The 18,101-nt window shown below is 35.3% G+C and overlaps 1 protein-coding gene across 1 annotated transcript in view; it reads left to right on the forward strand.

Moving 5' to 3' along the window:
* ARL6IP6 (ADP ribosylation factor like GTPase 6 interacting protein 6) overlaps window positions 1–9,002 on the forward strand; it is a 38,575-nt gene extending 29,573 nt beyond the window's left edge. Inside the window, exon 4 of the mRNA XM_047721736.1 lies at window positions 7,574–9,002. Coding sequence (XP_047577692.1) covers window positions 7,574–7,667 — 94 coding nt within the window. The 3' untranslated portion in view covers window positions 7,668–9,002. The remainder of the gene's footprint in view (window positions 1–7,573) is intronic.
* Window positions 9,003–18,101: the final 9,099 nt, after the last annotated feature.

Below are 18,101 nucleotides of genomic sequence, written 5' to 3' on the forward strand. Positions count from 1 at the left end.
ACACTTATATTTTATATACAGTTGACACAAAAGCATTTTGAACAGGGGGTGTTTTAGGAAAATTAATTTGTTACAGTGTGTTTAGGTATATGGAGAAAATATGAGTGGCTTCGAAAGCATTTTATTTTGAATTCATTTTCTTGGTCACACTGATATTTGAAATAATTGTAGCAAGTCTCTAAAAATAGTCACGTCATTTTCAAAATTTCTTTAAGCCTATTTCAGAGACTGTGTGAATGCTGAAATAAAATGGAAGGTTATCAAAGTTAAACATTTCCATTAAATAGTGCTATAAGGTGATAGGATTTGATTTCTTTGTGGGGTGTGTGTATGTGTGTGTGTTCGTGTGTTTTCCATCTATTCAGTAGCATAGTCCAAAATTAGAACTCTGCATGGCATGACAAAATCAAATTAGCTTGACAGGGCTGGGTGTTATCTATCTACTTTTGTGGGTTTGACAATATTAATATTAAATAATGCTGATGTTTTACTTATTCTGGATAGAAATTTTTTTATTATATATCTGATCAAGTTTCCCATATTATACTTTATTATGTAGGATTTAAAAACCATAGTTATTTTGCTTTGTTGGTCTAAAATACATAATAGAAGAATGTGCTACCCTTTTAATTATTATTATTTTTTAGGATACAAGTATATTTATTTTTTAATTTTTTATTAACATATAATGTATTGTGTGTTTCAGGGGTACAGGTCTGTGATTCATCAGTCTTACACAATTCACAGCACTCACCATAGCATATAACCTCTTTTTTGTGTTTTTTAAAAAATCTCTACACTCAACATGCGGCTTGAACTCACAACTCTGAGATCAGTAGTTGCATGCTCCATCTACTGAGCCAGCCAGGTGCCCCTGGAAAGTGCTAATCATTTTCCTTTTCCATACATTTTCCTTCATGAAATTATAGAAGAATTAATAAGCAAAAATTGTATATACTCTACCAAACTTTCCCAACCCCCTCCTCCCCTCTGTTTTATTACCATTTGCCTTACAGTGTGTGACTGCTTCAGATTATGAAATAAAAGGTCATGAATGACTTATAACAATAAGAAACATTTTGGAATCCTTAGTAAACCTCATGATAAAACTGAATGAAACAATACACAATAGATGCTTTGGGCCAGTAGGGTTTTTATTTTGTATAAGACCAATAGTGCCTTACCTTATACATGCATGCAAATTAAAATTAAGAAAGAGGGGAATCTGGGGAGCTTAGTCAGTTAAGCATCTACCCTCCACTCCAGTCAGGATCTCATGTTATGGGATTGAACCCCACGTCAGGCTCCCTGCTCAGCAGGGAGTCTGCTTCTCCCTCTCCCTTTGGCCCTCCCCTGTCTTCTGTGTGTGTGTGCGCGCCATGTGTGCTCTCTCTCTCTCTCAAATAATATCTTAAAAATAAATAAAATTAGGGCATTTGGGTGGCTCAGTGGGTTGGGCCTCTGCCTTCAGCTCAGGTCATGATCTCAGGGTGCTGGGATCAAGTCCCGCATCGGGCTCTCGGCTTGGCAGGGAGCCTGCTTCCCTCTCTCACTCTCTGCCTGCCTCTCTGCCTACTTGTGATCACTCTCTGTCAAATAAATAAATAAAATCTTTCTAAAAATTTTTTTAAAAATTAAATAAATAAATAAAATTAAGAAAGAATTTGTAATAGACCAGAAATACCTTCTGAGCCTCACACTGAGAGTGAGCCTTTGAAAAACCTATAAACACTAGAATTACAGGCCCTCCCCCATTTAATCTTATTCTTTTTTTCTTAATATTCATAGAACTTGTGGGATCGCAAAACCAAACCAAAGGGCTGAAGGAAAACTGCCTAAAATCACCAGTTCTTTTTATTCCTTGTAAATATAGTGATAGCTCTTTTGAAGATAAGCTGAATCTTGATTTCTCCTACACTGATAAATGAAAAACTATGATTAGGAAAAGGAGGGAGGAACTTGAAAATAATAGTCAGTTTTGTTCCTTCTGTCTTAAAAATGCCTATTGGTAAAATGTAAAATTTCCATACATATATTTCCTCACCTCTTCCCCCAGCCCTTATATAACTTAAACTTACAAACATAGATCTGTTTCTGGATGCTAAAATCTATTCTGTCTTTTTCTGGTTCTATTAACTTCTTTGTTAAAAACTGCTTTGTTTTTATATTATGACTTCTCAGAATTTTTCTTTTCTCCTTTTGCATGTTTACTGTGTGAGATAAACCTAGTATCAAAGTTTTATTTCCCACCAGAATAATTCTGTTGAGCTACTACTGAGATCTCATTGAATTTATAGTTTCTTTCTGAGGTAGTTGGTATCTTTACAGTGTTGAGTATTCCCAGATTATGGTAGGTTATTTCTCTTTACTCAGATACTCTTTTAATGTCTTTCAATAAAGTTTTATTTTTTATTACAATATAATTTACATAACATGAAACTCAGCATTTTAAAGCATATAACTCAGTGATTTTCAGTATATTATCTGTGTTGTACAATCATTACCACTGCCTAATTCCAGAACATTCCTATCACTCCAAAATGAAAACCCCACACTTAACAGTTACTCCTCTGTCATCTCCTCCTCTAGACTTTTTGTCTATGGATTTGCCTACTCAGGGCATTTCATGTAAATGGAATCATACAAGTCCCAGAAATGTGGTCTTTAAAATGTCTGGCTTCTTCTTTAATATCTGAGTGTAGTGGTCTTAAAGTTTATCCATGTTGTAGCCTGTATCAATACTTCTTTCCTTTTGATGGCTGAATTACATTCCATCGTATGAATAGGCCACGTTTTATTTATCAGTTGATGGACATTTGGTTTGTTTCCACTTTTTATCTCTTAAGAAAAGTGCTGCTATGAACATACAGATAGAAATTTTTGTGTAAAAACATGTTTTTAGCTGTTGAGTATATACCTGGAATGGAAGTGATGGATCATATGGTAACTCTCTTTACTTTTTGAGGAACTGTCAAACTCTCTTACAGGAGCTGTACCATTCTATATTGTACCAATGTGTGAGACTTCTGATTTCTCCATATCCTCACCCATAACCTATTCTTTTCTTTCTTGTGTTGTAACCATCTTAGTGGGTATGAAGTGTTATCTCATTGCAGCTTTGATTTGCATTTTTAGAGTGACTAATGTCTAGCATCCTTTCATGTGCTTGTTGGCCAATGTATATCTTCTTTACAGAACTGTCTGTTCAAATGTTAAGCCCCTTTTAAAATTGAGTTTTTTGTCTTTTTTTTTTTTTTGAGTCATAAGAATTTATATCTCAGATAGTAGGTCACAGTTATATATGATTTGCAAATATTTTCTTCCATTCTCTGGGTTGTCTTTTAACTTTCTTGATGTTGTCCTTTGAAGCACAAAAGTTTTTAGTATGATGAAATCCAATTTATTTTTTCTTTTCTTGCTTATCCAAGAAATCATTGCTTAATTCAAGGTTGTGAAAATTTCTAGCTATGCTTCCTTTTAAGAGTTTTGTAGTGTTAGTTATTTCATGTAGGTCTGGTCCATTTTGGGTTAATTTTTGTATGTTATATGAGTTAGAGGATCAAACTCATTCTTTTACATCCAGTTGTCCCAGCACCCATTTGTTGAAAAGACTTTACCTACTACATGGTCTTCGGTACCTTTTTTGAAACTTAATTGACCATAGATCTATGAGTTTATTTTTGGACTCTTAATTCTGTTCCATTTGTCTATATGTTTATCCTTATGCCAGTACCATACCATTTGATTACTTTGTGTTAAGTTTTGAAATTGGGAAGTATGAGTTTTCCAGCTTTGTTCTTTTTCAGTATTATTTTGACATTTAGTGTCTCTTATTTCCATATGAATTTTGGAATCAGCTTGTCCATATCTTCAGAAAAAGGCAGTTGGAAAGGAAAATTGAGGAATTGTACTGAGCTTATAGATCAATTTAGGGAGTATTGCCATTTTTACAATATTGTTTTCAATTCTGAAGAACACAGGATGTCTTCTTATTTATTTAGATCTTCTTCAATAAAGTTCTATGATTATCTTCATGTGAGTCTTGCACATTGTTATTTGTGTTTCTAAGATTTGATAGTTTTCATTCTAAGGATCTTTTACTTTTAGCATAAAATTTCTTTTTGGGTTTTTCTGTTTTTATTTAAGTTTCATTTAGTTACCATACAGTGTTATGTTAATTTCATTTATGTAGCATAGGATTTTTTTAATTGGCTAATGCTGCTGTATAGGAAAGTTGTTGATTTTATCAGAGATAAACAAATGTCCCTTTTTATGAGGAATAAACACAAAGAATAGAATAGGAAGTTTAAAAATGGACCAGACATACATGGTTATATGACTTAGGACAAGACAACACAACAATTTATGTAGGGGAAAGATGGTCTTTTCAATAATTTATGCTGAAACAATTGGATATCCATAAGGAATAAAATGGGCATTGGCCACTACCTTATGCAATATACAAAAATTTTAGATGAATTATAGACCAAAAAGTCAAAGGAAGAACAATAAAGTTTTTCTAAAAAATAGTATATCTTTATAACCTTGGAGTAGTGAAAGATTCATGGAAAAGGCCACAGAAAAGTACTAAACATTAAAAAGAAGTAAATTGGACTATGTTTATTTATTTATTTATTTATATATATTTTTTGTAAATTGGACTATATTTAATAACTTGTTCATCAAAGGATCTTATTAGAGAGTGAAAAGACAAGTCATAAACTGAAGAAGATTTTTGCGACACATACTATTGACAAAGAATTTATATATAAAATATGTAATGAGCTCTGTAAACCAGTAGAAAAAAGCAAAAGATAAACAGGAGTTTCAAAAAAGGGAAATTTTAAATGTGCAATAAGTATGTTTGTCATCAGAAAAAAAAATATTTAAATCACAACAGCATAAAATGCAGAGTCACTAAAATTAAAAAGACTGATAATACTAAATGTTGGTGACAGAGTGGAACAACTGAAACTCCTACATTACCAGTAGAAGTGTACAGTAGTCAACTACTTTGGTATAATGTTTGACATTTCTACTAAAGCCAAATTTACTTCTGTCTTAAAACCCAGCAATTCCACTCCTAGCATTTACCCAAGAGAAATGAGTACAGGTGTCTCCTACCCAACAAAGATATGTAGCATCATATTCCTAGTATCTCTATGTATAGGAACCTCATATTAGAAACAACCCAAATGCTTGTTTAGAATGAGTGTAGTAGAATGGGTGAATTTTATTATTTTTATACAGTGGAGTACTAAACTGTAATACAAAAGAACATGCTAATGTTACATATAACAACATGGGTGATTCTTAGAGACATAATATTGAGTGAAAGAATCTAGACACAGAAGGAAATGTATTATATGAGGGCATGTAGATGGGGGCAGGTGAAACCAGGCATCATGAAAACAAATGGTTATAGTGGTTATCTCAGAATTTGGGGGAGGGAAGGTGGATGGGGAAGAGGAACAAAGGAGCTTTCTATGGTACTGGAAATGTTTTGTTTTTGATCTGGATGGTTGGTACATAAGGGTGTACCATGAAAAAATTCATTGATCTATATGAATGTTAGGCATTTGCGATTTACTGTGTATACTTTTAATTTAGAAAGTAGCATGCATATATAGAGATTGAGTAAGATATGTACTATACTTGGTCCTAGTTTTTTAATTCAAAACATGCCCTTTATAAGAGATAAGTGAAGGGTGTTGACAAAGGGGCACCAGGATACCTTCAGTTTTCTTCAGTACTTCAAAGATCACAAATAAGTCATAGGAGAAAAAACCTGCCAGCAGGGGTTGTCTTTCTTCCCCAGAGGGGAAAATAATGATGAGTATTTTGAAAAGGAGTTTTAAAGCAAGTGATTCCTCAAAGATTTTAAGTCCCTTGCCTAACAGTACATGTGTGACAACTGATACAGTGTTCCTAGTGGAAATATGGTACATTTGAGATGGTAGAAAGGCTAAAAATCACTTCTCTAGAGCATTTCTTCATTGCCATTAAAATTCCTTGCTTTGCCTGTTATGTAAGGGTTGCTTAACATTTGAGCATGTGCATCTCCATAAAATTCAGTTATGCATACCTATATTGTAGTTTAGTAAACTGTAACTTCAGAGGCTTTTCTATTTTTATGGGAGTCCAGGGTCAAAAACTAGTAAAAGAGAACAATTAACTCCTGAAATTCTGTTCCATGATTAACTTCATTTTGTTAGTATGAATTTAAATGTTCTTGGGTCATTAGTGGTTTTTAAGTAATGAATGACAGGTTGATAGTTCAATTTTATAATTAGCTTTCTGTTCATTAATCAATATATATTTGAGGGAGTTTTTTTAAGAGATAAGTCATCTAGTGTATCTATTTTATTTTACCATATAGTAGGTAACATGGTGAAGTAGATTAACCCTTAATAATGGTAACACATGAGGCATCTTAAATTAACCCCTGGGTGACTGAGGTTGAGTGGAGAATATGAATAATAATAATAGTGGCTATCAGGCTATCAGGGCCTTCTATAGTCTGAGGTGAATGCAGAGATGGTATTCTACAAGGAGTGTATCTTCATTTCTTGCCACAGATCTTATAGGGCTACAAATGTTAACTGAAATCCAAATACCTCCCTGTCTGTGAGCTGTCCTTAGGAGAGATAAAAGGGCATAAGCATGGTGACCCTCAGCTCTTACTACTGATGACTTTGGGCTCTTATTCCTGCAGTGCACCTCCCTGTATATCCTCAATTTGGATTGTTCCAGCGAGGAAAAGATTCTGTTCCTCCTCTGGCACCATTTAGATATTAGCTTCTATTTTTTTTTAGCACATCTCATCTTTATGAGGATAAACAAAGTAATAAGCAATAGTGGGAGGAAACTTAAAATGTAGTAAATTAAGTAAAATTGCTGTAAGAGGGATCAAATGTCAGGGGAAATCTGTGCACATAAGCTAGTTGGCACTCATAATAATCATAAAACAAGAGATGTGTCTTTGCTAATACTTAGGAACTCATTGAAAGCTACTTCAATTAAGTAACCTATTAAGTTGAGAACTGAAATGTCTATAAAAGACATAATCTGATTTATGATTTACATATGGACAAGTGCTGTTTTTAGTGCTTACAGAAAGAGTAGTTTCTTCTTGTGATCTAAAAATGGTACAGACAGGACAAATACCTGAAATAATACATATTTTTAGTTCTAAGTGAGAACAAGAGAACAGGGAAACAGTGCTAATTAATGAAAGAACATGCTTGTAGTATAATAAGATTTATACCATAGAATTAGGTTATGATACACTTAGTGACTATGAAGAATAGTGAAAAAGTATAAGGGATTAAACTGAACATTTTGGTCTAATGAAACTGAAAAATTGTATTTGATAACCAGGATAGTTTTTGACAGAGAACTTAAGAGAACTTTACTAATCCTGCAAATATCCAGTATTCTTTTTTAACATGTGTATTAATATGTAAAATATTAGGGAAACATTTTTTACATTATAAGCATTTTCAATAAAAACTGATGGTGTTTCTGTTATACCAAATTACATTTTCCTTTTTTCATTTTTTTTTCCCCCTAGGAAACTGACTGGACATTCTTTCCACATGGGCTATAGCATGGCAATTTTGAATGGCATTGTTGCTGCTCTTACTGTAGCATGGTGCCTCATGTAAACCTACACTGAAGCAATATTTTTGGTAAAACTTAGTCATGGTTGCTTTATAACAAAGGGAAGAACATCATTTCATCATTTGTCTACTCAGAAGACCAAGAAACCTGCTGTCTGTGGTTCAGATATGTCATATCATCATCATTTTGGAGGACCGTTTTGTTTTGTTTTGTGTTTAAGGACCTTTGTAAGCACCATTCTAGAACTTAGGCATTGAGAATATCTGAGTATTAAGTTTCAAGTAATTTCTTAAAAATGTAAGGTGTTTACCTCGTCTTTTTACTTTCGTGTGCATTGTCCTTATAAATTATAGAAAACATTTTAGTGGAATTCAAACATGAAAACTTGAATATGGGATAATGCTATGTATAATACTACATTTTTGCTAAGAAATACTAGTGGACTGTTTAAATGAGATAGAAATACTTATTTATTCATGATATTAGAAAAGCAAACAATGCCTACTACTTTGACATTTTATAGAAGCTACTTTGAAATCAGAATAGTTTTCAATAGTAATAATCAACAGAAGGTGCATTTATATTTTTTAATGGGGTATAATTCCTTATGTGTTTTTTTAATATATTTTCCTACTACATATTGAATTTGTATGTTTTTAAAATTGCTACATCTAAACAAATGTATATGTTATTTTTTAGCTGAGGGAAGCCTAATACCTACCATTTTAAGTAAGTATTTTTTTTTTTAAAAAACAAAAAACAAAAAAAATCCCACAAAAAACAAACACAGTGAACTGAGTTTAAAATTAAGTAAACCTATTTTAACAAAAAAAATCTGATAAAAAGTAAATTAATTAAACCACTAAGATATTGAGAAAGTTGAAGTTGTTCACTATTTCTGTTTCCACAGTTGCAAATATTTTTCTTGGTGTGTATATGATTATTCCAACAGAACTGATATTATTTTGTTTTTAATAAATATAAATCTAAAATTTTTATATTTGGAAATGCTTGAACTACTTTGTTTTTAGTCGCAAAGATTTAGTTAACAAAATAGAAAAGGTATTTTGATAATGTATATATGTATAATCTTTTTATATATGTTTCATAATTTTCATATTTAAATGTCCTACAATTGTGTTTGTTTTTATAGTAGTTATCCTTATTGTTCCTACTTCTTTTCTAAATACCTGTTTAGAAATTTGCTTCAATTTTAGAAAGATGGGCTATTTAAAATGCTGTGTTCCCTGGCCATAGAAAAATTTATATTAGGAAAGCATTGTGTATCAAAACAACTTATTCAGGCTAAATGGGAAGTGAGTATGTGCAGTGTGTTCCTGTTATATGCTAAGTGTTGTTACTGAGTAAATGATTTAATGGTATTTTTAAGTCTTAACACTTTTTTGCTTCTCAGAAACCTTCCATTGGAAATGACAAATGCTGCTCCAATTTAAATTATCTGAAGTGGTTAGATTAATATGGGGGGAGGGGTGTGTGTGTGTGTGTGTGTGTGTGTGTGTGTGTGTATACACTTATGTACATATACAAATCCTATTACTTAGAGTATTCCTTCCAAAGTGGTTGAAATGAATTTATGTTTACTCCCTTTCTCTTCGCGCTCTCCCAGCTCTTCCACTACAATTGAACATATAGGTAACAAAATTAGTTTTTCTTCTTTCCACCCTTCCAAACCTTCCCTCCCCCTCAACCAATTCGGATAGCTCCTTCCAGATTTTTTGTGTCCTATGACTAAGAAAAATATTACAGTACACCCTCTGTATGTAGGTATCTATAAGATATTATATATACATATAATGTAAATACATATCAATATATATCTGTAGACATTTCTTCTGGTACCCTATTTCTTCTGGAACACTATTTCTTCCCAACTAGCACTCCTCTTTCTGGGGAAGTTCTTCTCTGCAGTTCATCATAGGATCCAAATTTAAACCATCCTATTTCCATAGCAGAGTGATTGAGTAAGGATAGGTATATAAACCAGAGCTGGGTCAATCCTAGCTTCTCATCTCTCTGGGCCACAGTGATTGTAACAGGGGTGCCAGAAAGATTGGATTTCAGTGAAGACCTCTTCCTGGTTTACAGAGAACTGTCTTCTCATTTTATCCTTACTTGGTAGAGAGAGAGGGCCAGCTCTCTTCCTCTTATAATGATACTAATTTCATCGTGGTGCCTTCAACTTCATGACCTGATTATCTCCCAAAGCACTACCCCCTAATGCTACTATATTATTGGGGCTTAGAGTTTCAACAAATGAATTCTGGGAGGGAACAAACCTGCAGTCCATAAAAATATTCAATGTCAAAAGTAGGTTCTTAGAAAAGGTAGATTTCTAGTAAAACATTTTAAAAGAGATTTTCTATATTTGTCTGTTTTTCCATTTCTGCTCTGTTCTTGATTGGATCAAGGCCCTATACTACAAACAACAGAAACCAACTGGCTAACTTAAGAGAAAGGGAATTTAATGAAAGGATAGCCAGTTACTCTCAGAACTGGTGGGCAGGAACCAGGAAAATACTAGAGGAGAAAAGTACTCAAGGTAGAAGCAAAGGAACTGTTTGATAGTGGGACAGCCTGGTCAGGATGATCGAATGAATCATTCCTGTCATTTGTTCTTGTTACTTGCAAGATCAGCTAAGGGTTTAGAGTCCTTGGAGAGAGTGCACAGTTGGCCAAGATTGGGTTATGTGCCGACTCTTTTGTCTTCTGTAATTGGGGGTAGCATCTGGAATTCTTTGGGGATGGGTGACCAGATAATGACAAAAACAAATGTTCACTACACTTCACTCTTTGCTGTTCAATTTCCACACACATATTATTCCTTTTATACTTGAATTCCCAAATGTATTCATGCCTAACAATGCAGCTCTCATTTACTACATCCGAGTCCAAGGCCTTCAGGCCATGTTCATTTTTCTAGTTTTACCACATTCTCATTGATGTTCTGCAAATTACACTGAACAGTGTGTGTATGTATGTGTGTTTTAGAGAGGACCATGAGTGGGAGGGGCAGAAGGAGAGGACGAGAAAGAATCTTAAGCAGGCTCCACACCCAGCATAGAGGCTGACAAGGGGCTTGATCTCATGACCCTGAGATCATGACCTGAGGTGAAATCATGAGTCAGATACTCAACAGACTGAGCCACCCAGGCGCCCCCTGAGCAGTCATTTTAATACAACAGGAAGAGATGGGAAATCTGTTAAAATACATGTTACATATGACAGCAAGAAAATACAGGTGGGAGTTACTGTTTTATTTAAGCATCAGGTCATGAGACTTGACTTCTGCATCTGTTCTTTTATTTTTGTCTTGGCTACTACCTTGAACAATTAGGTTTCTTCTGTAATAGAGTGACCAAGTTTATTTTAGACAGGACTAAGTCTTGTTTCTTTTACCACCAAATATGTAATATAAAAACATACCTCAGAGAATCTTCAGTTTTTCTTCTATATTCTTTCCTGCTCTTATATGTGACAGCAACTATATTATAGGGTTAAAACACCCCAACTAACATGGCAACCATCTTTTCTTGCCAGATTACGTGGTGTCATAAAGAATCCAAAATTACCATGCAGCAGTTTGAACTTCCAGTTATTTTCAACTAATTTCTTTTGAACTCTTAAATATTAAAATCTTTAAACACAGTAGAGTCTAGAGTCAGAGGAACAAAAAAGCAAAAACTTGAGAGAGCTTAATTAGGTGTAATAATGAGAGGCTTTTTAGTTCTTGGAGCTTATATAGGAATAGGAGAAATAGCATTAAAAATCAGTTGTTGGATATAAATATGTACTGCATTCGGAAAGACCTGAACTTTAAGTGCTGTCTCTCAGTTGCCTTCATAACTAAGTCTTCAAGAACGTTATCTTACCTCTTCTGTTTAATTAATTCCTTGGCCAGAACAATGTTGTGTGGGAATCCATGATAATGTGTAAATTATTTAATAAGTCCAATAAATGGTGGTCCTGCCAGAAGTATTGTGGATAAAAATAGCGAAAAGACCATAATATCTACTAATGAGGATAAAATTAAAACATTACCTCTTCTAATGGGATTAGTTGGCTACCAGGTAGCTGACTGACACCCCTCCCTCTCCCCCGACATACAATACCAGTAGAAGTGGTCTTGGCAAAGAAAAGTTGGGGAGGTAGAGAAGGAGAAGGAGCAGTCAGAAAAGCATCTGAAAGTGTGATTCTATTTGTATACTCCGTCCTTGCCATCCTGGCACTTTGTTTATACTCTCATTTAGCACCAGCTTCACAAGATACCAACATTTACAGAAAAGGTTGTCTTGCATACCTAATTACTCAGAGCCTCGTTCACAGTGAGGGCTTTGCTGTGAGTATTAATAAAGCTCAGAAATATTTTAAAAGATCCATCTATATACCCCTTCCAACCTTTCTTAAGTTGACACCAATCCTTTTCTGAGCCCCTGAGAATCCAGCCAAACTTCATGTTCACTTTCCATGATTATACATAATCTTATTTCATACCATGTCTCTTCAGGTCAAGGAGACAAAATGAATTGCTCAAAGCTCTGCTCCCTAGAGGGACTTCCTTTTCCTGCCCTTTGCTGTGACCCATGAACAGGGGGTTTAATGGTCCCCATCACCTAATTTGTGGCTGGTAGTAACATAACACACAGAACCACCTCTAAGTCAAGGTTGAATTTTTTTCCAACATCAGTTATCCCTGTGGAACCCTCATGAGGCCACAGTTGTGAACTGAATGAAAAGAGGCAGCATGGCAGGGGAGCATACTGGGAATGTGATCCCTCCAGTTACTCATGCCTTTAGTACTGGTTCAGGACACTTTTCCTGGATAATAGAACTCAAAGGATGCCCTTAGGTCAGTGATTTCCCACTGAGGGCAATTTTGCTTCTCAGGGGTAAAATTTAACAATTTAATGAAATACTGAACAATGTTTAGAGACATTTTTGATTGTCACAATTGCAGGGCACTACTGGCAACTAATTGATAAGCCAGGGATGCTGCTAAACACCCACAATGTTCAAGACCACTCGCCACAAGAAAAAATAATGGGGGCCCAAATACCAATAGTGCCAAGGTGAGAATCTTTGATTTATATTTATGTCGAGATGAGTTGGATAACATCCTGTTCAGAATGGTCAGGGTTACCTGGAGTTCTGAGATTAGGTGTTCATTCTCCAAAAAGCCAGATAGAATGAGCTGTTTCTCAAGAGCAAAGAGTTATTAGCCTAAGGGGACTTGTCTCTGCCAGTACCCACTGGACCTCTGGCTAGCAAGTTTGTCACAGACACTAGTCATTAACTGCAGTGGCCTTGTATGTTACTGGAGTTTACCACATAATACTACTTCCAGTCAAAGAATTCACTAAAAAAATTCATGCACAAAACCTTTTCTTCACATCTGTATATACTGCCTGCTTTATACTAATGAGAGAAAGGCTTCCATAAAGATTATATACAACAATGCTGTTGTTGAATTGGAAGCTGAGACCTATTTGGCCATTTCAAGTTCCTTAAAGCACTGGGCGCCGACAAAATGGGTGTTAAGGTGCTAGAGTGGTTGATAATCCACCAAGGACAAATCAAGTTACTGCTACACTATGAGTATGGACAAAACCCCAGAGGCCCTGAGTTGCTTCCTTCTTAAACTCTCCAGTTAGAAGATCTCAACAGTCTAACATAGAGAGGAGCTCAAATTCCTTAGGAATGAGGTTTTAGTTACCCCCACTGGATAAAAAACCTACACCTGTTAAAAATTCTAGCTGAACGTCAAGGGAACATGGAATAGATAATGGACAAAATATATTCATAAATACAATCTAGGGTCTCACACCAGTTTCAAAAACTGCTATATAGCCTCTACCTATATTCCTTTCTATGACATGTGTGTATTTTAACCAAATTTAGATTTTTTTCTTCCATTGTTGTATATAGGATTTTTGACATTAGTTAATTGCAATTTAGTGCACAGATTCCAGAATATTGTGACTGGGTTTACTATAGAACTGAGGAGGAAGGGACATTCCTGAGATCCTGGATATGGAATTGAATGTAGTAACCTATGAGACTTGATTGCTTTCCTGTGAGGAAGGGTGTATTCTCAGTTGAATGAGAAATGGTTGTACTATGTTAGGTCGGATAATTTCTTGAAGAGGTCTAATCATGGGAAATTGTGGCTATGTGTATATTGGACAGGCAAAGGAGTGGACACTAGTGGGTATTTTGTCATTTATGGACCTCTCAGCCCCACAACCCATTTTTATTTTGGGAGAATTCCTTGTTAACGTGTTTGTGGGAGGCATGGCTCCACATTACATTAGAGAAGGCTGAGATTAGATATTTTCTTTCTCTCCAATGGTTAGTATGTAAACTTGGTGCCCACCACTTGTATGCTCCTGCCCAAGTTTTGAGTTGTGAATGAATGACATAATAACAGTCAGCAGTGCTGGACTAGGGGCCTGAGTGGCTCAGTGGGTTAAGCCTCTGCCTTCAGTTCAGGTCATGATCTCAGGATCCTGGGATCAAGCCCCGAATCGGGCTTTGCTCGGTGGGGAGCCTATTTCCCTCAGCCTGCTAACTATGCTAACTGCTAACTAAGAATTCATCATATGTCAGCTTTTCACCACCACCTGTCCACAAAGCTTCTTTTTAAAAACTTTGTTCTACAGTGATTTCTGCCACCTGGATCCATTGCTTTTATTTTTTTAATTTTATTTTTATTATTTTTTCAAATTTTCTTTATTAACATAAAATGTATTATTTGCAGATCTGTGAACGTCAGTCTTATGTAGTTCACAGCACTCACCCTCCCCAATGTCCATAACCCAGCCACTCTAATATTAAAAATGATCTCATACTCTTTGGCCTTATTATTTTATAATGACTCCTCTTCCTAAAGACTCTTTTAGACTCTTTTTAATGTACATAATACTTAGACTGAAGCTTACAGGAGATGCTCAGTAATTGTTTATGACATTTATTGAACATTTAATCTGCATAGAATTACAAAGTAGTGTAAGGAAAAATGAAAAATAATTTTCAAGGAATTGACCTCAGATCTTGTGCAACTTATATAAATAGACACTAAGAAAAATTATTACAAACACAGGAGTGTTTCCTACACTGGTTAAAAAAAATCTTTTTGTATAATACTGAAATTTTTAAAAAATACAAGAAAGGCTGAAAAACGTTTGTGCGATTTTTAAAATATATTCTTGGATTTTCTTTAGATCTGACCATTTGCACTGCCATTGGATTTAGCAGATAAGTGGTATAATTAAAGGATAATCAAAATTATCCTTTTTATCTAAAATTAAAGGATAATTTATTTAGATTTTCATAAATTAAAATATCAGAACCAGCCTCCACAGTAAAGTAGTCTTAAATATCAAGTCACTGGGATAAAGACCTAAATTAAACAAAACTCCAAGTCATTGCTCTGAGTAAAGAGGTATCCAGCAATACTAGATGGTTTGTCAAGCATCAGTGGTTAGAATGGTAATATTTTTTTACTTATAATCTGAAGAAGTGTAAAACAAAATTTCCAAATTCACAATGACACTGAGGTCTACTACTAGAATTTGGAGAAAACTGTAAGAATATCTCAGAAACAAATAGGCAGGACAAATGGCATATTTGTTAGTGGACGACTTGGCAACATTATGGGAAAGGGGGGACCTGAGTGGCTCAGTTGGTTAAGCACCCAACTCTTGGTTTCAGCTCAGGTCATGATCTCAGAGTCATGAGATTAAGACCGGAGACTGGCTCTGCACTCAGCATGGAGTCTGCTTGAGATTCTCTCTCCTTCTCCTTCTGCTCCTCCCACTCATATGCGCTCTTGCTGTCTATAAAATAACTAAATAAATCTTTAAAAAGGAAAATTATGGGAAAGATAAATCCAAATGTGTATGTAAGAGACCACCAGGAAAAGTGTTGCAAACAAATTAAAATACATACTTTCAATTAAACTTCTGTCCTCTACTACTCAAGAGAAAGTCACAAATGTTTCAAACCCATGCTGAAAAGATGGACCAAAATTGAGTGTAAGAAGGCCTCTGTTTGAAGTTTAAGCTCAAAAGTGTGTGTGTGTGGTGGTGGGGGGGGGAGTCACTAGTGATTTATTAAATCATAAAGGAATAGGATTTAAATGGATGTGTGCAAATCCCCAATATATAAAAATAATAAAGGAGCCTTAAAATTCATGTGATAGTTTTAGAAGGAAAAAATTCCTCAGTGCATTGCAAACTTAGGATATAGAGTTTCTACCTATAGACAGTGAGGGCTAAAAATCAAGGTAGCTTTGAGAAAGGTTAGTCAAGACCATGAATGATGAGTGGTGCAGTTTTCAAAGGTAGAATGCTTAAGAGATGGAGTCAATTTTCTGGGAAACGTTCTGGGAAGTAACCAAGAGTTGTTTGTGTTACCACTATGAAAGAGTACTGAACTGCATGAAAATTGCCGACATTTACCCTGGCAGCCTTTTTTTTTTTTCCAATAAAACTTATAATACTGTTGCCTTGACGCCTCTTCCAGTGCCATACTCCCTATTTCTCTCTCTCTCTCCTTAGAAATCAACATTGTTTTACACTTACTTACATGGAACTAACTGCTGGGATGGGCCCATCTCGGACTCACTGAAATACTTTCCTTCTCTTTAGAGAAGATTGCAAGGCCAACCTTTTAGTGGCTTTGGGTCAGCCCCATAATGAATGTGGACAAACAGTTCAGTATATGTCCAGGAAGATATGAATTCCTTTTTTTTTTTTTTAAAGATTTTATTTGTTTGAAAGAGAGCACGGGGAGGAGGAGGGGAAGAAGGAGACTCCCCCGCTGGTCAGGGCTCCATCCTAGGACCCTGAGATCATGAACCAGGGTGAAGGCAGACACTTAACCAACTGAGCCACCCAGGCACCCTGAAGTTACGAATTAAAAACAAAATCCTGACTTCCCACTCCCGCACCTCCCAACTTTTGTAGGTGTTGGCTTCGATGCTGAAAGTTTAGCCTTTTTTTTTTTTAACTACCATTTTAAATTCTGTCAGCACAATTTATGTATCAAAAAGATAGAACTTTATATATCTGTATTTTAGCTAGATACTGAGAAAGTAATTACTACTTCTAGGCAAGTTATAATCATTTATAATTCTGAGTGCCGTACAAATCTGCCTAAGGTGAAAGTCAGTATGCTGAATCTAAAAGTGTAATGAGAGTATAATTTTCCATTTTACATTAAATACAACTAGTGCTTACATTGTTGGATGTTACAAGTTCATATTGATATAAAATATAGAGTGCATGACATTTATTTTATATCAGTTTTTATATAAAATTGCACTTTCAGATTGAGCAAATTTCCATTTGTATTCAGGTCTGGAGAAACAAAATGAGAATCATACTTTTAAGTATCCTAAAGGCATCCAATAAGAAAAATTTCACAGAACTGATAGGATAGTTTTATTTTTTATTTTTATTTTTTATTTTTATTTTTCAAAGATTTTATTTATTTGAGAGAGAAAGCATGAATATGGGGAGAAGGTTTAGAGGGGGAAGGAGAAGCAGACTCCCTGCTGAGCAGGGAGCCCTGTGTGAGCCTTGATCCCAGGACCTCAGATCATAACCTGAGCCAAACGCAAATGCTTAACCTGCCGCACCCGCACCAGCGACTGTGCAGCATGGCAAGCAAATCGCTTCAATGGCTGCTAGTCCAAGGGTACGTGCCTGAAGTGGCTAAGCCCTCTGGTATTGGGTCGCAGAAGCTCCCAAGAAGCTGTGTTCCACTCCTGGGGATCTGCTGGGCCGCATTCAGCACCTGGGTGTTTCTTATCACCATTGCTTTAGGCTTATTGTTTCTTGGCAATCGCTCTCAAACAACAGAACTGTTACAAATAAAGACTCTGATCTAGGTCAAGCTTTAATCATTATGCTTAAGAATTCTTCGGGGTCTTTTGGGGAAATTTTAGACGCCTTACAAAAGTTAGAACTAGGAAGACTTACAAGAAATAGGAATAAAAGATCCACACAAAGTGAGACTAAAAGTAAACACGATAAGGATGAAGATTATTATAAACATTTAGGATTAAAAGTACGTCGGGGAAATCACACATTGCAAGTAAAGATTGAGGGAAAATGATGGACGCCTGGCACGTATACAGGTCCTTATAAATTGCAACCCACTGATGCACCACTTCCTTACACAGGAATATATGATTCAAGCCTCACGCGGTGGGTTACTCATAAGGGAAGGAAAGTAAAATATAGTTCCCTAAATAGATGGACAAAGGTACAATTAATCAATATCCGTTAGGTCGGTTCGCCCCGCTGAAGGGACTAAATAGGCAATAGGAAACTAGTCAAAACCACATGTCCAGCAAGTATAACCTCAGGCTGAATAGCTATTGTTTAGGCTAACTTCAGGCTAATACGTAACCAAATGTTAGGCTATTCTGAGTAAGAAACATCATATTTGATCCT

Source organism: Lutra lutra, chromosome 3 (assembly GCF_902655055.1).
Source record: "Lutra lutra chromosome 3, mLutLut1.2, whole genome shotgun sequence".
In the NCBI taxonomy this organism is placed as follows: domain Eukaryota; kingdom Metazoa; phylum Chordata; class Mammalia; order Carnivora; family Mustelidae; genus Lutra; species Lutra lutra.